We start from the raw sequence: 24,418 nt of genomic DNA on the forward strand, positions 1-24,418 counted from the left end.
CTGCATATAGCCTCTACATTGACCTTGTACCGGTACCCCCTGCATATAGCCTCCACATTGACTTTGTACCGGTACCCCCTGCATATAGCCTCTACATTGACCTTGTACCGGTACCCCCAGCATATAGCCTCCACATTGACCTTGTACCGGTACCCCCAGCATATAGCCTCTACATTGACCTTGTACCGGTACCCCCTGCATATAGCCTCCACATTGACCTTGTACCGGTACCCCCTGCATATAGCCTCTACATTGACCTTGTACCGGTACCCCCTGCATATAGCCTCCACATTGACCTTGTACCGGTACCCCCTGCATATAGCCTCTACATTGACCTTGTACCGGTACCCCCTGCATATAGCCTCCACATTGACCTTGTACCGGTACCCCCTGCATATAGCCTCTACATTGACCTTGTACCGGTACCCCCAGCATATAGCCTCCACATTGACTTTGTACCGGTACCCCCTGCACATAGCCTCTACATTGACTTTGTACCGGTACCCCCAGCATATAGCCTCGCTATTGTTATTTTACTGCTGCTCTTTAATTTCTTCTTACTTTTATTTAACATTTTGTATGTATCTATTTTTTTACTTAACACTTTTATTTTTCTAAAAACCGCATTGTTGGCGCATGTGACAAATAACATTTGATTTGAACTTCCCAATCTGGCCCTCATACCACCATGGCCACCTAATCATCCCCAGTTTCCAATTGACTCACTCAACCCCCTTCCTCTCCCCTGTAGCTATTCCCCAGGTCATTGCTGTAGATGAGAATGTGTTCTCAGTCAACTTAAGGGTTAAATAAATACAATGACAGTGGATGGCACCATATCAGTGTCAAGACACACAGGGTTCGTGTCACACACATCCAGGACTATGTCACTGTCACACACACATCTAGCCGGATGACATCGTGAGAAAAGGTAGGACGCCAGGCCACAAAGTAAACATTGGCTTGATGATAATGTTTAATTGTTTAATCTAACTGAACACACCCTACAGTCACAAATAGGCCTAGTCCTGTATCTCAGCCTGAGGGTTCTGTTCAGTTAGGTTAGGTCTACTGCAGTGGTTCTCAACTTGAGGGTTCTGTTCAGTTAGGTTAGGCCTACTGCAGTGGTTCTCAACCTGAGGGTTCTATTCAGTTAGGTTAGGCCTACTGCAGTGGTTCTCAACCTGAGGGTTCTGTTCAGTTAGGTTAGGCCTACTGCAGTGGATCTCAACCTGAGGGATCTGTTCAGTTAGGTTAGGCCTACTGCAGGGGTTCTCAACCTGAGGGTTCTGTTCAGTTAGGTTAGGCCTACTGCAGTGGTTCTCAACCTGAGGGTTCCATTCAGTTAGGTTAGGCCTACTGCAGTGGTTCTCAACCTGAGGGTTCTGTTCAGTTAGGTTAGGCCTACTGCAGTGGTTCTCATCCTGAGGGTTCTGTTCAGTTAGGTTTGGCCTACTGCAGTGGTTCTCAACCTGAGGGCTCTGTTCAGTTAGGTTAGGCCTACTGCAGTGGTTCTCAACCTGAGGGTTCCATTCAGTTAGGTTAGGCCTACTGCAGTGGTTCTCAACCTGAGGGTTCTGTTCAGTTAGGTTAGGCCTACTGCAGTGGTTCTCATCCTGTGGGGTCTGTTCAGTTAGGTTAGGTCTACTGCAGTGGTTCTCAAGCTGAGGGTTCTGTTCAGTTAGGTTAGGCCTACTGCAGTGGTTCTCAACCGGAGGTTTCTATTCAGTTAGGTTAGGCCTACTGCAGTGGTTCTCAACCTGAGGGTTCTGTTCAGTTAGGTTAGGCCTACTGCAGTGGTTCTCATCCTGTGGGTTCTGTTCAGTTAGGTTAGGCCTACTGCAGTGGTTCTCAACCTGTGGGTTCTGTTCAGTTAGGTTAGGTCTACTGTAGGGGTTCTCAACCTGTGTGTTCTGTTCAGTTAGGTTAGGCCTACTGCAGTGGTTCTCAACCTGTGGGTTCTGTTCAGTTAGGTTAGGTCTACTGTAGGGGTTCTCAACCTGTGGGTTCTGTTCAGTTAGGTTAGGCCTACTGCAGTGGTTCTCAACCTGAGGTACTGCATGTGGTCCAGGAATATATATTTAGTTTCTTACAATACAAACAAATGTTTGTCAAAGGGACTAAATTTGACCTCTAATATATTTAATGAAAATATAATCTGCGACTCAGCGAGTGGAGGTCCTGAAGAGCTGTTGACTGGATCTCACGAGCACTAATGTACAGGAAACAGTGAGAAAATGCTGATCTCCAAATCCTCTGTACAGTTGCCAGGTCTCCTTTTTCAAACGAAAAGGTGTACATAAAAAGTTATGTTCGTATGTCACATCGTAGGAAGTTCATGTTGGACGTCACGTGTAACAGGTAATAAGACCGTAGGACTTCTACAATCATGTGACGTGTATAGAGACAGTTTTAGCCACGTGAATCCACATAAACCCACTCAGCACAGATATGTGCTAAACTGTCAAATCTGTCCCTGGTTAGATGACTAGATGGCTAGATGGCTAGATGACTAGATGGCTAGATGACCAGATAACTAGATGGCTAGATGGTTAGATGGCTAGATGACTAGATGGTTAGATGGCTAGATGACTAGATGGCTAGATGGCTAGATGGCTAGATGACTAGATGACTAGATGGTTAGATGGTTAGATGGCTAGATGGCTAGATGGTTAGATGGTTAGATGACTAGAAGGTTAGATGGCTAGATGGTTAGATGCCTAAATGTCGACCACATTATCTACCAAGAGAATTCTCTTCGATTATAATCACAGCCGCATATATTCCCCCCCAAGCAGACACATCGATGGCCCTGAACGAACTTTATTTGACACTATGTAAACTGGAAACCACATATCCTGAGGCTGCATTCATTGTAGCTGAAGGCTAATGTGAAAACAAGACTCCCTAAATTGTATCAGCATATCGATTGTGCTACCAGGGCTGGTAAAACCCTGGATCATTGTTATTCTAACTTATATAAGGCCCTCCCCCGCCCTCCTTTCTTAAAAGCTGACGACAACCACATTTTGTTGCTCCCTGCCCATAGACAGAGACTAAAACAGGAAGCTCCCGCGCTCAGGTCTGTTCAACGCTGGTCCAACCAATCTGATTCCACGCTTCAAGATTGCTTCGATCACGTGGATTGGGATATGTTCCACATTGCGTCAAACAACAACATTGATGAATACGCTGATTCGGTGAGCGAGTTTATTAGCAAGTGCATCGGCGATGTCGTACCCATAGCAACAATTAAAACAAGCACGAACCACTGCTTTTAACTAGGGCAAGGTGACCGGAAGCATGACCAAATACAAACACTGTAGCCATTCCCTCTGCAAGGCAATCAAACAAGCTAAGTGTCAGTATAGAGACAAAGTAGAGTCGCAATTCCCCGGCTCAGACACAAGAGATATGTGGCAGGGTCTACAGTCAATCACGGATTACAAAAAGAAAACCAGCCCCGTCGCGGACCAGGATGTCTTGCTCCCAGACAGACTAAACAACTTCTTTGCTCGCTTTGAGGACAATACAGTGCCACTGACATGGCCTGCTACAAAAACCTGCGGACTCTCCTTCACTGCAGCCGACGTGAGTAAAACAGTTCAACGGCGTGGCAGACAGCGTGGTGAAGAAGGCGCAGCAGCACCTCTTCAACCTCCGGAGACTGAAGAAATTCAGCTAATCACAAAGCACTCACAAACTTTTACAGATGCACAATCGAGAGCATCCTGTCGGGCTGTATCACCGCCTGGTACTGCAACTGCTCCACCCACAACCGTAAGGCTCTCCAGAGGGTAGTGAGGTCTGCACAACGCATCACCGGGGGAAAACTACCTGCCCTCCAGGACACCTACACCACCCGATGTCACAGGAAGGCCATAAAGATCATCAAGGACAACAACCACCCGAGCCACTGCCTGTTCATCCCGCTATCATCCAGAAGGCGAGGTCAGTACAGGTGCATCAAAGCAGGGACCGAGAGACTGAAAAACAGCTTCTATCTCAAGGCCATCAGAATGTTAAACAGCCACCACTAACACTGAGTGGCTGCTGCCAACATACTGACTCAACTCCAGCCACTTTAATAATGGAAAAATTGATGTAAAATGTATCACTAGCCACTTTAAACAATGCCACATAATATAATGTTTACATACCCTACATTACTCATCTCATATGTATATACTCTACTCAATACCATCTACTGCATCTTGCCATCTTTATGTAATATATGTATCACTAGCCACTATAAACAATTCCACTTTTATATGTTTATATACCCTACATTACTCATCTCATATGTATATACTGTACTCAATACCATCTACTGCATCTTGCCTATGCCGTTCTGTACCATCACTCATTCATATATCTTTATGTACATATTCTTCATCCCTTTACACTTGTGTGTATAAGGTAATTCTTGTGAAATTGTTAGGTTAGATTACTCGTTGGTTATTACTGCATTGTCGGAACTAGAAGCACAAGCATTTCGCTACACTCGCATGAACTGTTACGACTGCATGAAGAAGAGGTGGACCAAAGCGTAGCGTGGTACGTGTTCATGATTTTTATTTGACTGAACACTAAAACACAAAACAACAACGTGCCTAAACGAAACCGAAACAGTCTTGTAAGGTGCAGAAAACACTAAACAGAAAATAACTACCCACAAGACACAGGTGGGAAAAGGCTACCTAAGTATGGTTCTCAATCAGAGACAACGATAGGCAGCTGCCTCTGATTGAGAACCACACCCGGCCAAACACACAGAAATAGAAAACATAGAACATAAAAACATGGAATGCCCAACCCAACTCACACCCTGACCAAACCAAAATAGAGACATAAAAAGGATCTCTAAGGTCAGGGGTGACATTAACATCTGCTAACTATGTGTATGTGACAAATAACATTTGATTTGATTTGATTTAGTTGGCTAGATGACTAGATGACTAGATGGCTAGATGGCTAGATGACTAGATGGCTAGATGACCAGATGGCCAGATGGCCAGATGGCTAGATGGCCAGATGGTTAGATGGCTAGATGGCTAGGTGGCCAGGTGGCCAGGTGGCCAAATGGCCAGATGGCCAGATGGCCAGATGACTAGATGGTTAGATGGCTAGATGGCCAGATGGCCAGATGGCCAGATGGCCAGATGACTAGATGACTAGATGGCTAGATGGCTAGATGGTTAGATGGTTAGATGGTTAGATAGCTAGATGGTCAGATGGCTAGATGGCTAGATGGCCAGATGGCCAGATGGCTAGATGGTTAGATGGCTAGATGGCTAGATGGCTAGATGGTTAGATGGTTAGATGGCTAGATGGCTAGATGGCTAGATGGTTAGATGGCTAGATGGCTAGATGGCTAGATGGCCAGATGGCCAGATGGCCAAATGGCCAGATGGCTAGATGACTAGATGGCTAGATGGTTAGATGGCTAGATGGCTAGATGCTGGCTCACACTACAGCCTCTATTCTTCATCCATTCATAGCTTCATTTTGTGGCGCTGCTGTGTGTCTCAGCAACGCAAAAGCAATGGTTTCATTACCCACAGGGATTACATACACGTACCAGAAATGTACTTACTCACCGTACTGTGTACGTGGCTTTTGATAACAGTGTCTGCTAACTGGACATTTCTTGGAAGAAAGGGTGGCCTTCATCTTGGGACTGGGTCCTGGCTCAGTAGAGCTATGAAAGCACAGCAAGGTTTTTGTCACCAGGGCAATTTGATGCATATCGCGTTCTCCTTGTGCCAGCCGGACTGTGAGGGTACAGTAGGTGTGTTGGTACGGTCTGTACAGTCATCATTCATCAGCAATAGGAAATGTTGATGAGGACCACAACCACAACCACAACCTATTGCACTCTGGCTGATCAGATAAGAGGTCTTCGCACGCACGCACGCAAACACACACACACACACACACACACGCACATGCACACGCACACGCACACGCACACACACAGACACACAAACACACAAACAGACACACTTGCTCGCCTACAGCACCTTGATCAGATAGGGGACCCTGGTAATGAGTGGTCTGTGATAACAGGACTAACCTGGAGCCCCACTGACAGAGCCCTTCTGTGCCTCCATCCCAATCGGTCCCAACACCCCTGTGACCAGGACTATAAGGAGACTGTACTCAGTGTGACTCACCGCCAACAGCCATTTATAGAGGACACGTAACCATGTATTTATTGGCAACTAATTAGCGACTATGTTACGGAACAGGAGTTGTGATAACAACGATTAAAATACCATTTCCCCATGTTGGACTTTGCTGATGTTTTTAGCTGATAAGCCACAAAGACATTCAGTTACTAGACTTTAAATAAGAAAACGTCATAAAGTCCAGAAACCGACACAGCAGAGGTGGATGGATATTTATCACTAGATATTGGGACAATTGTGGAAAGTTACCGTAAGGACATTTTGTATATTATCAAAATGTATTTTCATCTAAATAAAGATCATACCTACTGTAGTACTATAGTACTGGCCTACTGGATGGGTAAGTAAATAGGAACTCTTTGAGTGTATTCTGACCTAGTTGGGCCTGCTGGGCATGGTGAATGAGGGGGGCCTGGTGGTGCATTAGGAAAGGACTGGCTCAGCCCCGCTAGAGTAGGTCACAGGATAGTGCATAAGGTCACCATCGCACTGACCATTGCTGACACAACAGTGGCGGCCTTCACTGGTCGTGTGTCGGGGCCGAGACCGGGGGGCGTGGAGGTGTGTCTGTGCCAGGGTCAGGAGGTTGTGTGTCGGGGCCGAGTGGCAGGGCCGGGGCCCAAGGAGGAAGCTGCGAGGACAGACAGATCTCCTTTCTCGGGTCGGGTGGGGAGACAATTCCGCGACCCTAACCGTGTTGAGATCTGATTTCTGAATGCAGGAAGGAAAGGACAAGGGAGGGGAGTGGATAAGGCCAGATCTCTCTCCCTGCTAACTTGTCCCTGAATGCCACAGAGGTGGAGTTAGTTAGACACACAAAGCACTAGTCTAATATCTACCATTCTGTTCTATAACAATACGCAGCACTTTCTTTTTGGCTAACAAGTGCTGGCTCTTAGAAGAAGTTAATTTAGCCTAACAAAGTGACTGACCCTGACTCAGAGTAATATACACTAAGCCTACTTATTATCTTAACGCCTAAGGGAGAGGCAGAGAGAGGCAAACAGATAGAGAGAGAAAGAGAGACAGAGGGAGAGAGAGACAGAGAGATAGATAGGCAAGTAAGTAACTAACTATCTATTCTTACCCTTAAAATTTGCCTGGCTGTCCTCGTTTCACTGAGCTTGGATTGTATTAACGATCAGTGAAAAAAGCATCTCAGAGTAGATGATCTAAGATCAGCCTGACCCTGTCCATATAGTCTTATTAATTTCAATCTAAAAGGCCAAACTGATCCTAGATCAGGTGCTTATTGGAGACTGTGTGTGTGTTGTAACGTCTCAGTAGGGATATACTGTACATGGATCAGGACTGTAACAGGAAGGTGGTGTCAGCTGGAAGTAGCATAGGGAGGAACCTGGACCTGCCCATACTGCTACAGGCAGCGGAGGAACAGACACACAGGCGCTGGCACACACACACACACACACACACACACACACACACACACACACAGCGCCTCTCCTCTTCTCTCTCTTCTAATCCTTCCTATGCCATGGTGTCCTCCACCCAAAAAAGGAAACCGAGCAGAGTGTGTGCCAGGGAATTTGCATGGCTCAGTCAAGCTGTAGGGATGTAGGGCTGTGAGGGCTGTAGGGATGTAGGGCTATTGGGCTGTAGGGCTGTCAGGATGTAGGGCTGTAAGAGTTGTGAGGGCTGTCAGGAAGTAGTGCTGTCAGACTGTAGGGCTGTAGGGCTGTGAGGACTGTAGGGCTGTGAGGGCTGTCAGGATGTAGTGCTGTCAGACTGAAGGGCTGTAGAGATGTGAGGGCTGTCAGGGTGTAGGGCTGTCAGACTGTAGGGCTGTAGGGCTGTGGGGGCTGTCAGGATGTAGGGCTGTAGAGCTGTGAGGGCTGTCAGGGCTGTCAGGATGTAGTGCTGTCAGACTGTAAGGCTGTAGAGCTGTGACGGCTGTCAGACTGTAGGGCTGTAGGGCTGTGAGGACTGTAGGGCTGTGAGGGCTGTCAGGATGTAGTGCTGTCAGACTGTAGGGCTGTAGAGCTGTGAGGGCTGTCAGACTGTAGGGCTGTAGAGTTGTGAGGGCTTTTAGGAAGTAGTGCTGTCAGACTGTAGTGCTGTAGGGCTGTGAGGGCTGTCAGGATGTAGGGCTGTTAAGATGTAGGGCTGTATGGGTGTAGGGCTGTGAGGGCTGTAGGGCTGTCAGGCTGTAGGGCTGTGAGGGCTGACAGGATGTAGGTGCTGTCAGGCTGTAGGTTGATTGTGTTGAGCTCAGCAGTGAAGCCAGAGGACCAACGCCCCTCCATCAGCCCTGGCCTGGGACCAGCAGTTAGCAGGGAAAGGCATCACTACCTGTATGACATCACTATACTTCCTGACTGTCACCATCAGGTGATACCTGCTGAGATCTGTCTGTGGTAGAAGATAAAAGACGTGTGCCTAATGTCCACTGTACATCAGAGTGTGTGAGTCGCACCCTTCCTTGGCACACACACACTATGCGCGTGCACACACACATACTAAATTGATGATTGAATATGTTTTTATTCTTGTGAAAATTGGATTTTGTCTGTGGCCGTCAGCAATTTGACTGTGAAATAGGTGTGTGTGCTAAGAATATATTTCCCCCATAAAAATATTACCAAAGTACCTACCATAATGGACTTTAAGAATGAGTTCACATCACGAACCCTGAGCATCACAAACCCCTATTTGTGAACCTGATTGCCTTGATAAGACCTAGGGAAAGCAGGAAGATGGTGGCTATAGTTTATACCACTGCGTTCTGTGCTTGTTTAGCAATAGAGGTTTCTAATAATATTCTAATGATAGCTAAAATATGAGTGTGTTTTGTTGGCACATGGCAACATTTTCAGCAAAGGACCACTGTTTTCCTTACCAAATGGCTCTATAGTGTAGCTGTAATTGGATCATTCAAAAGTCAACAAAAAAAATACAAAATGGTGGACGAAATGCTTCATACAACGTCAAAAAATCAATAAGATTCACTATTGAATGTTGAATTGTATAATAATTGCCTTTGAGTGGTTCTGTAGCATTCAAAAGCAGAACCATCCTCCTCCGTGTTACCTATACGTTGTCAGAGTTGTTTTTCGTTGACAGTATTCTAAACCATTAACCCTTGTGTGGTGTGCATGTCCGTGGGACCCGTTTTCAATGTTTACAAACAACAAAAATATACAATTAAATATTTTTTCAACTTGAGACTCATCGGCTCATTTTCTGTGAAGAACATGTAAAATAACACATTTTCATTGAGTGCACACTGTGCACCCCCCCCTGCACATTTATATTACATATGTGGTGTTTGGGTCCACTGGACCCGAGGGTAAAAAAAGTGTGGAAAAGTGTGTAGGTGAAAACAAGTAAAAAATTAAACAAAAAGGTTTGCTTTGTGCCTTCGCTCTGTCTTCCTGCTCTCTGCCTGCTGTTTCAACATAGTACCAATAACCTGTCTGTCTCCCTGTCTGTCTGCTTGTCTCCATCTTTTCTCGCATTCTTTACCCTTTGTAGTGTGGGAAAATGTATGGACCGACACTGGAGATGAGAAGCAGGTACAGGGAGTCAACATTTAATATAGCACAGACATTAAATAGGACAGGAACAGCATCAGCACCGGGTAACATAACAACATATGACAACCAATGCAGCAGCCGGGAACAGAGAAGGGAAACGGACAAATATAGGGGAGGTAATAAACAGGTGATTGAGTCCAGGTGAGTCCAATAATACACTGATGCGCGTGACGGGGAAAGGCAGGTGTGTGCAATGATGGTGGCAGGAGTGTGTAATGCTGGGTAGCCTGGCGCCCTCGAGAGAAGCTAGTGTGGAAGGAGCGTCTTCCACTTTGGAAGATGAAGAATTTTACAAATATGAGAATCATGTCTCCGTCAATCTGGAGTCTGACAGTGAGTTGGAAGAAGAGGATGAGATTGACCCTCAGCCAGCCCCAGGACCAGCCCGTCAGCAGCCAGCCCCAGGACCAGCCCGTCAGCAGCCAGCCTCAGGACCAGCCCGTCAGCAGCCAGCCCCAGGACCAGCCCATCAGCAGCCAGCCTCAGGACCAGCCCGTCAGCAGCCAGCCTCAGGACCAGCCCGTCAGCAGCCAGCCTCAGGACCAGCCCGTCAGCAGCCAGCCCCAGGACCAGCCCGTCAGTAATCAGCTCATCAGCAGCCTGCAGGAGGAGAAATATGGATGTAAAAAAATGTTGAAATTGAATGGTCTTCTTGTCAGAAGGAATGAGCCACCCCACATGGCTGCCAATGTGATAAGGATGCAACCAGAGCTGACGCGGATGGTGGTTACTCATGTGCAGGACATAAAGTCTTCTTTTGAACTGTTCATCCCAGACACCATCCAGAAAATCATTCTGGACTGCACTAATTTGGAGGGAAGGTGTGTTTTTGGAGAGAGATGGAAAGAGATGGATCAAACTCATTTACATGCATACTTTGGGGTTGTTATCCTTACTGGTATTTTCAGATCCAATGGGGAATCCACTGAATCCCTGTGGGATGCAGAAACTGGCAGAGAACCTTTCTGTGCAACAATGTCTCTGGAAAACTTCCACATTATTTACAGGATTATCCTCTTCGATAACCGAGTCACCAGACCAGCTCGGCAGCAGAGAGACAAGCTAGCTGCAATCAGGTCAGTGCAGAGAGACGAGCTAGCTGCAATCAGGTCAGTGCAGAGAGACAAGCTAGCTGCAATCAGGTCAGTGCAGAGAGATGAGCTAGCTTCAATCAGGTCAGTGCAGAGAGACAAGCTAGCTGCAATCAGGTCAGTGCAGAGAGACAAGCTAGCTGCAATCAGGTCAGTGCAGAGAGACAAGCTAGTTGCAATCAGGTCAGTGCAGAGAGTCAAGCTAGCTCTAATCAGGTCAGTGCAGAGAGACGAGTTAGCTGCAATCAGGTCAGTGCAGAGAGACAAGCTAGCTGCAATCTGGTCAGTACAGAGAGACAAACTAGCTGTAATCAGGTCAGTACAGAGAGACAAGCTAGCTGCAATCAGGTCAGTGCAGAGAGACAAGCTAGCTGCAATCTGGTCAGTACAGAGAGACAAACTAGCTGTAATCAGGTCAGTACAGAGAGACAAGCTAGCTGTTTTATATCCCTGGGCCCAACTTTACTGGTTATTGAGGAGAGGATCAGGAGAGGAAAGGATGGGGAGAGGATGAGGAGAGAAGAGGATGTGGAGAGGAAGAGGGGAGGAAGAGGAGGAGGAGGAGGTGAGAGGCAACATCTGGGCAGTTCATTCCCATTGTGCCTTCTTTACTGAGCTGTGAAACTGGAAAGTCAAACAGCCACTTACCTCACTGTGTGGCTGTGTGGGTTCTGAGTGTCAAACAGACATCTGCTAGAATTCACTTAAACAGCGTGACCCTATGAATGAGTAAAGCTCCTCTGACACAAACAAACTGTTCCTACACAAACTGTCATTATCAGGAACTAGGCTTTAGTGCAGAACTCACCATGGGACACGAACGGTGGCTTTTCAGATAACATTACCCAACTTACTCTAACATTCAAGTTGTACTGAACACAAAGATAATATTTCCTGTTTAATTTGATGTGTCACACACTATCATTCCGAAATCTATGATTTTATATTTTATATTGAGCTTCCTCTATTGGGCTTCCTCTATTGGGCTTCCAGTCCGTCCGTCAGAGCTGATGTGAGGAACACACATGAACTAGAGCTCAGGGGAGACAGACAGCCCTACATATGTACATATAGGACAGACAGCCCTACATATACAGAGAGGACAGACAGCCCTACGTATATACAGAGGAGACAGACAGCCCTACATATATACAGAGGACAGACAGCCCTACATATATACAGAGGAGACAGACAGCCCTACATATATACAGAGGAGACAGACAGCCCTACCAATACAGAGAGGACAGACATCCCTACGTATATACAGAGAGGACAGACAGCCCTACGTATATACGGAGGAGACAGACAGCCCTACGTATATACGGAGGAGACAGACAGCCCTACATATATACAGAGGAGACAGACAGCCCTACGTATATACGGAGGAGACAGACAGCCCTACGTATATACGGAGGAGACAGACAGCCCTACATATATACAGAGGAGACAGACAGCCCTACATATACAGAGAGGACAGACATCCCTACGTATATACGGAGGAGACAGACAACCCTACATATATACAGAGGAGACAGACAGCCCTACGTATATACAGCGGAGACAGACAGCCCTACATATATACAGAGGAGACAGACAGCCCTACATATATACAGAGGAGACAGACAGCCCTACATATATACAGAGAGGACAGACAGCCCTACATATATACAGAGGAGACAGACAGCCCTACATATATACATATTGGACAGACAGCCCTACGTATATACAGAGAGGACAGACAGCCCTACATATATACAGAGAGGACAGACAGCCCTACATATATACAGAGGGGACAGACAGCCCTACATATACAGAGAGGACAGACAGCCCTACATATATACAGAGAGGACAGACAGCCCTACATATACAGAGAGGACAGACAGCTCTACATATATACAGAGGGGACAGACAGCCCTACATATACAGAGAGGACAGACAGCCCTACATATATACAGAGAGGACAGACAGCCCTACATGTATACAGAGGACAGACAACCCTACATATATACAGAGAGGACAGACAGCCCTAAATATACAGAGAGGACAGAGAGCCCTACATATATACAGAGAGGACAGACAGCCCTAAATATACAGAGAGGACAGAGAGCCCTACATATATACAGAGAGGACAGACAGCCCTAAATATACAGAGAGGACAGACAGCCTTACATATATACAGAGGAGACAGACAGCCCTACGTATATACGGAGGAGACAGACAGCCCTACATATATACAGAGGAGACAGACAGCCCTACGTATATACAGAGGAGACAGACAGCCCTATGTATATACAGAGTGGACAGACAGCCCTACATATTTACAGAGTGGACAGACAGTCCTACGTATATACGGAGGAGACAGACAGTCCTACATATATACAGAGGAGACAGACAGCCCTACATATATACAGAGGAGACAGAAAGCCCTACGTATATAAAGAGGAGACAGACAGCCCTACATAGATACAGAGGAGACAGACAGCCCTACATATATACAGAGGAGACAGAAGCCCTATGTATATGCAGAGGAGACAGACAGCCCTATGTATATACAGAGGAGACAGACAGCCCTATGTATATACAGAGGAGACAGACAGCCCTATGTATATACAGAGGAGACAGACAGCCCTACATATATACAGAGTGGACAGACAGCCCTACATATTTACAGAGTGGACAGACAGCCCTACGTATATACGGAGGAGACAGACAGCCCTACATATATACAGAGGAGACAGACAGCCCTACATATATACAGAGGAGGCAGACAGCCCTACGTATATACAGAGGAGACAGACAGCCCTACATATATACAGAGGAGACAGACAGTCCTACGTATATACAGAGAGGACAGACAGTCCTACATATATACAGAGGAGACAGACAGCCCTACATATATACAGAGGAGACAGACAGCCCTACATATATACAGAGTAGACAGACAACCCTACGTATATACAGAGGAGACAGACAACCCTACATATATACAGAGGAGACAGACAGCCCTGCACATATAGAGAGGACTGACAGCCCTATACAGAGGAGACAGACAGCCCTACATATATACAGAGGAGACAGACAGCCCTAGAGGGACAGACAGCCCTATACAGGGAGGACAGACAGACCTACATATATACAGATAGGACAGACAGCCCTAGAGGGACAGACAGCCCTATACAGGGAGGACAGACAGCCCTAGAGGGACAGACAGTCCTACATATATACAGGGAGGACAGACAGACCTAAATATATACAGAGGGGAGAAGACAGACAGCCCTACATATATACAGAGGGGAGAAGACAGACAGCCCTACATATATACAGAGGGGAGAAGACAGACAGCCCTATATATATACAGAGGGGAGAAGACAGACATCCCTACATATATACAGAGGGGAGAAGACAGACAGCCCTATATATATACAGAGGGGAGAAGACAGACATCCCTACATATATACAGAGGGAAGAAGACAGACAGCCCTATCTATATACAGAGGGGAGAAGACAGACAGCCCTACATATATACAGAGGGGAGAAGACAGACAGCCCTACATATATACAGAGGGGAGAAGACAGACAGCCCTAGAGGGACAGACAGCCCTATACAGGGAGGACAGACAGCCCTACATAAATACAGAGAAGACAGACAGCCCTATATATATATACAGGGGGGTGAGGGCAAGGCAAGCCCAGGAACACAGCGATCTTCCTGAAATACCACATTAACCACAGAGCTTCTCTTCCAGACAGTTCCTGTTGTTGCATACAGAGAGGAATTCATGCCCTACATATACAGAGAGGACAGACAGCCCTACATATATACAGAGAGGACAGACAGCCCTACATGTATACAGAGGACAGACAACCCTACATATATACAGAGAGGACAGACAGCCCTAAATATACAGAGAGGACAGAGAGCCCTACATATATACAGAGAGGACAGACAGCCCTAAATATACAGAGAGGACAGAGAGCCCTACATATATACAGAGAGGACAGACAGCCCTAAATATACAGAGAGGACAGACAGCCTTACATATATACAGAGGAGACAGACAGCCCTACGTATATACGGAGGAGACAGACAGCCCTACATATATACAGAGGAGACAGACAGCCCTACGTATATACAGAGGAGACAGACAGCCCTATGTATATACAGAGTGGACAGACAGCCCTACATATTTACAGAGTGGACAGACAGTCCTACGTATATACGGAGGAGACAGACAGTCCTACATATATACAGAGGAGACAGACAGCCCTACATATATACAGAGGAGACAGAAAGCCCTACGTATATAAAGAGGAGACAGACAGCCCTACATATATACAGAGGAGACAGACAGCCCTACATATATACAGAGGAGACAGAAAGCCCTATGTATATGCAGAGGAGACAGACAGCCCTATGTATATACAGAGGAGACAGACAGCCCTATGTATATACAGAGGAGACAGACAGCCCTATGTATATACAGAGGAGACAGACAGCCCTACATATATACAGAGTGGACAGACAGCCCTACATATATACAGAGGAGACAGACAGCCCTACATATATACAGAGGAGGCAGACAGCCCTACGTATATACAGAGGAGACAGACAGCCCTACATATATACAGAGGAGACAGACAGTCCTACGTATATACAGAGAGGACAGACAGTCCTACATATATACAGAGGAGACAGACAGCCCTACATATATACAGAGGAGACAGACAGCCCTACATATATACAGAGTAGACAGACAACCCTACATATATACAGAGGAGACAGACAGCCCTGCACATATAGAGAGGACTGACAGCCCTATACAGAGGAGACAGACAGCCCTACATATATACAGAGGAGACAGACAGCCCTAGAGGGACAGACAGCCCTATACAGGGAGGACAGACAGACCTACATATATACAGATAGGACAGACAGCCCTAGAGGGACAGACAGCCCTATACAGGGAGGACAGACAGCCCTAGAGGGACAGACAGTCCTACATATATACAGGGAGGACAGACAGACCTAAATATATACAGAGGGGAGAAGACAGACAGCCCTACATATATACAGAGGGGAGAAGACAGACAGCCCTACATATATACAGAGGGGAGAAGACAGACAGCCCTATATATATACAGAGGGGAGAAGACAGACATCCCTACATATATACAGAGGGAAGAAGACAGACAGCCCTACATATATACAGAGGGGAGAAGACAGACAGCCCTACATATATACAGAGGGGAGAAGACAGACAGCCCTACATATATACAGAGGGGAGAAGACAGACAGCCCTAGAGGGACAGACAGCCCTATACAGGGAGGACAGACAGCCCTACATAAATACAGAGAAGACAGACAGCCCTATATATATATACAGGGGGGTGAGGGCAAGGCAAGCCCAGGAACACAGCGATCTTCCTGAAATACCACATTAACCACAGAGCTTCTCTTCCAGACAGTTCCTGTTGTTGCATACAGAGAGGAATTCATTGTGCAACACATTCAGAGAAATCCCTGCCAATGTGCTTTGCGTGTACAATATCAATAGCAATTAAAGAGTTTATTTCCAAAACGCCATATCCACAAATGTTTCACATTTGTGTTCTTTCGTCGTAAATGATTGCTTGCAGATACCTTCATGTGTGTGTAAAATATGAATGTTCTCAGATTTTCATGAATTGATTTTAGATATTTGTTTAAATACACTGGATTGGAATGTTCCTGTATATTTGAATGTGATATATGGTCGTCTCACCTAACTATCTTAAGATGAAGGCACTTCCTGTAAGTCACTCTGGATAGGAGCATCTGCTAAATGACTAAAATGTCACGGGTAAATGTTTTAAATACAGATCTCACATTACATATGACTGGATAAAACCTAGCAGTACTAATAATTTCTCTGAGAGTGGAGGATATACTGTACAGCGTTTTGCAAATAAAAAACAATATATTTGAATATTTGTCTCTCTGAAATGAAACCATCTAGTGATAGATTTAAAACAAATAGATGTCTGTCATTGAATGACCCCATACCATGATTAGATAGTGAAAAAACATACCAATCTCTTTCATCATTTCTTTAAACAATAAAAACTAATTTACCAACATTTCTGTAAATAGATATACAGTATAGCATTTTTGAATGGAACTCTTCAATTGTAGTTATACGGTATGTTTGTCAAACAACAGGATTACATCCTTGTCTGCAACACCCCAACTCTCTGCGATGGTCTCGCAATAGCGCCATCCCATTTCTGACACTAATGCAGTAAAATGTGGCCCAATCCTCCTTTAAAATGACTGGTTTAGTTTATAGTGGCAATGGGACAATGAGATTGGTTTGATTTCACTCATTTTTCAGAGTTTTTTAAAACCTGAGGAGTATCATTCATAAGGCCACTCCCAAGATTTCAAAATTGAGACTATGACATGATATTTATTCCCGTCTAGACTTTCTCTTCTCTGAAATAACATGACCATCATTTGTGGTCAACCCTCTGCAATAAGTGGTGTGAACTCAGTCACAATCATGTGAACACACACACACACACACACACACACACACACACACACACACACACACACATCACATTACGTGGCTAGGTCCATGACTTTAAACTCCAGAAACTGTTTTAACAGCCTAGAAGTTTCTATCATACAACATTCCCAAGGTCCAAGGTAGCACACTGATTACTCTGAACTGTGACACTGATAAAACCTATCATTTTGTTCTCTAGACAAACAGAATAGTAAGTACTTACCCGCTGGTATATTATAGTTCTATGCATTCCTACGCTAAAGCTGGGCATAGTTCCCCACCATTTAATGCTCAGTCAGGTCCTTTATCCATGGTGTTGCCATGACAGCATCAATGTAAACAACAGGGTCATAACTCATAGAGGGATAGTTTGGGATTTTCCCCAGAGTCAGATTAATTTATGTATCTAATGCTGCTAACTAGCATTAGCGCAATTGCTAACTAGCGTAAAAAATGACTGGAAATCTATGGGAACAGTTAGAATGAAAGCAGTTTCTGTCAACTTCCAGTCATTGCGCTAACGCTAGTTAGCATTGTCTCATGAAACTACCTCTAACTTCCTTCATACTGGACGCAGATAAACAAAAATGGTATCCACGAGTTCATCTGAATATGAGGAAGTAGATACAATCCCAAAGTATCCCTTTAACCATTGATGGGTTTATCATTGACTGCCTAGGAGAAGGAGGAGGCTGACCAAAGTCCAACCAATAAACACAAGTTCAAGAAGAAGTCACTAACAAAGGAATTTGACTCCCCCCTCCACTCAAATGACCCATATGGAAAAGTCATGACAGATTAGATAACCTCGCTGGAGTGACTGCTAAACTTTCTAATTGACCTATGGGATTTCAGGTGTAGGAGGGAAAGGTAACATTTCACAGAACATTTTCAAGGGTAACCATGACAACAGTCCTCTGCCTCTGGGGAGGGAGAAGAACACCCAAAATAAGACTTACATTTAGTTATTGAGTGCTAGTTGGGTACAATAAAAAAAATGTTTTATAAAGAATGTATTCCCGGCCTAAAGCGAATGACATCTGGTGTAATTTGTCAATTGTGCAAAATATGACCAAAAGTCTGATAAACAACTAAGTTAAAATGTATCCCGCTGAGTTGATGAGAGAAACATGGTGAAGAAATGTCCTTATTTTGACAGGTGTTAAGGGAAAACACCGGCAAGGCCACCGGTGATATCATGCTATGTTTTCTCCTCCTCCAATGCAATAAGGCCCTGTCCAACCCCAAGCCCTTAGCGCTCTAAGGTCTGGGGAGCTGTAGTTAGTCAGTACATACTTCCACCCTGCTCTAACTCAAGTCCAGCGAGCTCAGCTGCCTGCCTCCATCCCTTTCTCTCTCTCTCTCTCTCTCTCTCTCTCTCTCCCTCCATCAGACCACGCCTGTCTGGATGACATCAGCCCGTGATGTCATCAAGAGACCACCGGAGGCATGCGGAGTGCGTACGACAACATCCCTCTGGCAGGGGACAGTACAGAGCGGCTGGGTTGGGAGGCAGCTGTGGGTCCAAATCCCTCGCCCTGGAATCAGCCACACACACACAAACGCACGCACGCACACACACACACACACACACACACACACACACACACACACACACACACACACACACACACACACACACACACACACACACACACACACACAGATTGTGTTTGTAATAAAGACTCCCAGGACAGATTCATAGCTTGTTTTTCACTGTTTCTGCTAGCAGATAAATATTACAGTGACACCACTAGTTAGAGCAAGCAGAGAGTGAGAGGTCAAAGTTCCTGTATCCTTTAGTCTAGGTTTATATGTCTGAGAGAATTGACGATGTGTTGATAAATAAAGCTTTGTGCCACCATGGCTAACAGCTACAAACTGTATATAACACAAAGTGAAGAAGTTAATCACTATTCACAGTTTAGCTCTGTGTGTCGTCGTCCCCCCCATTCCTTTTAATCATAACAATGGAAACTAGAATCCAACTCGAGACTCAGCTGTGTAATCAATGTTGACCTTGGGGATTTTTGGTTACATTAAGATCCTTGGATGGATGGATGGATGGCCATATATAACTTTACAGAGTAAGTCAGTAATCTTAAACCTGGTATCCCTATGGATACTTACTGGATGAAGCCCACGGTCTTTGGCTATCAACTAAACTGCGTGAAAATAGCTTTGTTCATCCAAAACAACTGTTCCTGAATTCTTGTCTTAAAGAGACAGTTCTTTGGCATTCCAGTGATGGTATACAGTGTTGAGTGGAGACTCCAGGCCTGGAAACCTCCATTCCAGTGAGGGTATACAGTGTTGAGTGGAGACTCCAGGCCTGGAAACCTCCATTCCAGTGAGGGTATACAGTGTTGAGTGGAGACTCCAGGCCTGGAAACCTCCATTCCAGTGAGGGTATACAGTGTTGAGTGGAGACTCCAGGCCTGGAAACCTCCATTCCAGTGATGGTATACAGTGTTGAGTGGAGACTCCAGGCCTGGAAACCTCCATTCCAGTGAGGGTATACAGTGTTGAGTGGAGACTCCAGGCCTGGAAACCTCTATTCCAGTGAGGGTATACAGTGTTGAGTGGAGACTCCAGGCCTGGAAACCTCCATTCTAGTGAGGGTATACAGTGTTGAGTGGAGACTCCAGGCCTAGAAACCTCCATTCCAGTGAGGGTATACAGTGTTGAGTGGAGACTCCAGGCCTGGAAACCTCCATTCTAGTGAGGGTATACAGTGTTGAGTGGAGACTCCAGGGCTGGAAACCTCCATTCCAGTGAGGGTATACAGTGTTGAATGGAGACTCCATCGAGACTCCATTGAGATAGAGAGAACAGAGAGAGAGCAGATAGAGAAGAGAGAGAACAAACAGAGAGAACAGAGAGAGAGAGAAAAAAGAGAGAGGAGAGAGTGCGAACAGAGAGAGAACAGAGAGAGAGAGAGAAAAGAAAGAGAGAGAACAGAGAGAGCGAGAGAGAGACTTGGCAAATCATGTTACCTCTAAGCTCATGGCAGGAACTCAACTCTCTCTGTTGCGTCATCCAGCTAGCTAACTCCCACCTCTCTCTGTCAGACTCCAAATGAAGTCTGCAGTCTGCATCGCAATAAAACACCAACATAAAGTTCAACTGAACTGTACTGTATTCTTTTGGAGACTTGGATGCAACTGCTGTCAGACAATCCGTGAAAAATTATGAGTATTGTAATTATGAAACTATTGACTAACGTCACTTACAGCTATTCGATTATTATTATATATATTTTTTACAAGCATTTTCGATGTTAAAAATCTATAATTCTACACACGTTGTCATGTTACTTAAGTTTAGATACTGTATGTTTTGTATCACTGTAGCAAAACAACAGTGTTCTCGGATCGTCACACAAAGAGAGACAGGAATGAACGAAGAGCTACAGTGAGCTCCAACAGTCCACTAAAATGGGGGCACTATGTACAAAAAGTGCTTTAATTTCTGAACGGTTCACCTGATATGGATGAAAATACACTCAAATTGAAGTGGTCAGTCTGCACTTTAACCTCATAGTCATTATATCATTTAAAATCCAAAGTGTTGGAGTAAACAACCATAACAACCAAAAACGTGTCACTGTATTTGTCTTTGAAAATTCCTGTAGTATTGAGTGATTTGAGTGATTATGTTTATGTTTTGATAGATAATTCCCTCTTTTCCATTTGGTGTGGGTAATCCTGGCTTTGTTTGTGTTGGGGGACTTATTCCATCCTCCTGGCTGTCAGGCCCAGCGGTAACATAATGTAACTGCCCTATAGATTATCTCCAGATGTTGCGGTCTCTTAGAGAAAGGAACAGCATTAAGTCGTTTCGTTTCTGTATGTCGCATCCAGCCTCCTCTACTACTTCTCATCTCATAGAGTCGATAGGACTCAACTTTGAATATGGCTTAAACCAGGGATGTGCACGGTTATTTGAATATTTGAATATCCAAACGTACATTAAAATTTGAATACTTGTGTGAGTATACATTTCAGCAAAAATATAATAAAAAAATTATAGGCCTATTTTAACACTGAAAATGATTTTTCTAGGCCTCTCGAGTGGCACTGCGGTCTATGGCACTGCATCGCCGTGCTTGACGCTTCTCTACAGACCTGGGTTAGATCCCAGGTTGTGTCACAGCCGGTCGTGACCGGGAGACCCATGAGGCAGTGCACAATTGGCCCAACGACGTCCGGGTTAGTGGAGGGTTTGGTCCAGCGTCGTCTGGGTTAGGGGAGAGTTTGGCCCAGCTTCGTCCGGGTTATGGGATGGTTTGGCCCAGCGTCGTCCGTGTTAGGGAAGGGTTTGGCCCAGCGATGTCCTGGTTAGTGGAGGGTTTGGCCCAGCATCGACCGGGTTAAGGGAGGGTTTGGTCCAGCGTCGACCGGGTTAAGGGAGGGTTTGGTCCAGCGTTGTCTGGGTTAGGGGAGAGTTTGGCCCAGCGATGTCCTGGTTAGTGGAGGGTTTGGCCCAGCGTCGACCGGGTTAAGGGAGCGTTTGGCCGGCTGATGTTTCCTTTTCACATTGCACTCTAGTAACTCCTTGTGGTGGCCTGGGGGCCTGCAAGCTGACTATGGTCGCCAGCTAGACAGTGTTTCCTCAGACACATTGGTGTGGTTGGCTTCCAGGTTAAGCGAGCAGTGCGGCTTGGCAGTGTTTTGGGGGACGCATGACTCTCGACCATCGCCTCTCCCGAGTCCATATCGGAGTTGCAGCGATGGGACAAGACTGTAACTACCAATTGGATATCACAAAATTGGGAACAAAGAGCGGTAAAAGTTTTTTTTAAATACCTTTTTCAAAATTAACTTAAAATATCCATGTGACATTGTTACGTATAAGGATATATTTCAACTTATTAATAAAGCAACAAACGTTTTAATATAGTTGGACTACAGTTTTCACGTGTGTAGCTTATTGTGTAGCTTGTTGTTTATGTTGGCCAATTAAGGGAAAGAGAAGGCTCAATGTGTTCAAGTGGAGTGAGAGTTCACTAAAGCAATGCAAGATGGAATGAGAAGGAGCAGGTTACAACGAGTAACTAAATCAAATCAATCTGATTATTGGTCACGTACACATATTTTGCAGATGTTATCGCAGGTGTAGCAAAATGCTTACGTTTCCAGCTCCAACAGTGCGGTAATACCGAACAATACAAAATAATACACACACAAATATCAGAACGAGAAAAGTCAAATATATAAATGTTTATATACATTTATATTTATATATATATTTATTTGGACCTATATATTGTGTACTCGGAAAGTATTCAGATCCCTTGACTTTTCCCACATATTGTTACATTACAGCCTTATTCTAAAATTGATTAATTAAAAAGAAATCCTCATCAATCTACACACAATACCCCATAATGACATCACAATACCCTATAACCACAAAGGCTAAAACAGCTTTTTAAAATATTTGTAAATGTATTCAAAATAAAAAACAGATATACCTTATTTACATAAGTATTCAGACCCTTTGCTATGAGACACGAAATTGAGCTCAGGTGTATCCTGTTTTCATTGATCGTCCTTGAGATGTTTTTACAACTTGATTGGAGTCCACCTGTGGGCATGATTTGGAAAGGCAAACACCTGTATATACGGTGCCTTGCGAAAGTATTCGGCCGCCTTGAACTTTGCGACCTTTTGACACATTTCAGGCTTCAAACATAAAGATATAAAACTGTATTTTTTTGTGAAGAATCAACAACAAGTGGGACACAATCATGAAGTGGAACGACATTTATTGGATATTTCAAACCTTTTTAACAAATCAAAAACTGAAAAATTGGGCATGCAAAATTATTCAGCCCCCTTAAGTTAATACTTTGTAGCGCCACCTTTTGCTGCGATTACAGCTGTAAGTCGCTTGGGGTATGTCTCTATCAGTTTTGCACATCGAGAGACTGACATTTTTTCCCATTCCTCCTTGCAAAACAGCTCGAGCTCAGTGAGGTTGGATGGAGAGCATTTGTGAACAGCAGTTTTCAGTTCTTTCCACAAATTCTCGATTGGATTCAGGTCTGGACTTTGACTTGGCCATTCTAACACCTGGATATGTTTATTTTTGAACCATTCCATTGTAGATTTTGCTTTACGTTTTGGATCATTGTCTTGTTGGAAGACAAATCTCCGTCCCAGTCTCAGGTCTTTTGCAGACTCCATCAGGTTTTCTTCCAGAATGGTCCTGTATTTGGCTCCATCCATCTTCCCATCAATTTTAACCATCTTCCCTGTCCCTGCTGAAGAAAAGCAGGCCCAAACCATGTTGCTGCCACCACCATGTTTGACAGTGGGGATGGTGTGTTCAGCTGTGTTGCTTTTACGCCAAACATAACGTTTTGCATTGTTGCCAGAAAGTTCAATTTTGGTTTCATCTGACCAGAGCACCTTCTTCCACATGTTTGGTGTGTCTCCCATGTGGCTTGTGGCAAACTTTAAATAACACTTTTTATGGATATCTTTAAGAAATGGCTTTCTTCTTGCCACTCTTCCATAAAGGCCAGATTTGTGCAATATACGACTGATTGTTGTCCTATGGACAGAGTCTCCCACCTCAGCTGTAGATCTCTGCAGTTCATCCAGAGTGATCATGGGCCTCTTGGCTGCATCTCTGATCAGTCTTCTCCTTGTATGAGCTGAAAGTTTAGAGGGACGGCCAGGTCTTGGTAGATTTGCAGTGGTTTGATACTCCTTCCATTTCAATATTATCGCTTGCACAGTGCTCCTTGGGATGTTTAAAGCTTGGGAAATCTTTTTGTATCCAAATCCGGCTTTAAACTTCTTCACAACAGTATCTCGGACCTGCCTGGTGTGTTCCTTGTTCTTCATGATGCTCTCTGCGCTTTTAACGGACCTCTGAGACTATCACAGTGCAGGTGCATTTATACGGAGACTTGATTACACACAGGTGGATTGTATTTTTCATCATTAGTCATTTAGGTCAACATCGGATCATTCAGAGATCCTCACTGAAATAATTTTGCACGCCCAATTTTTCAGTTTTTG

The 24,418-nt window shown here is 44.9% G+C and overlaps 1 protein-coding gene across 1 annotated transcript; it reads right to left on the reverse strand.

The window, feature by feature from the left end:
• Positions 1 to 9,725: 9,725 nt before the first annotated feature.
• LOC149979069 (uncharacterized) lies at positions 9,726 to 17,998 on the reverse strand. The gene is made up of 2 exons (XM_090191462.1): positions 17,608 to 17,998; positions 9,726 to 10,345 (listed from the first exon to the last, which is right to left on the reverse strand). The coding sequence occupies exons 1-2, from the start codon at positions 17,653 to 17,655 to the stop codon at positions 10,061 to 10,063; spliced, it is 333 nt and encodes a 110-aa protein (XP_090047588.1). The 5' UTR covers positions 17,656 to 17,998; the 3' UTR covers positions 9,726 to 10,060.
• Positions 17,999 to 24,418: the final 6,420 nt, after the last annotated feature.

This window comes from Oncorhynchus mykiss, chromosome 12 (assembly GCF_057628025.1).
Source record: "Oncorhynchus mykiss isolate SJ-2025 chromosome 12, ASM5762802v1, whole genome shotgun sequence".
NCBI lineage: Eukaryota > Metazoa > Chordata > Actinopteri > Salmoniformes > Salmonidae > Oncorhynchus > Oncorhynchus mykiss.

Excerpts from the sequence above, each read along its gene's own strand:
- LOC149979069 (XM_090191462.1), bottom strand. The coding sequence starts at position 17,655 with ATGCCCAGCTTTAGCGTAGGAATGCATAGAACTATAATATACCAGCGG. Across the intron at positions 10,346-17,607 it reads GAACTATAATATACCAGCGG|GCTGCTGATGAGCTGATTAC; the intron begins GTAAGTACTTAC and ends CTCCTCCTGCAG.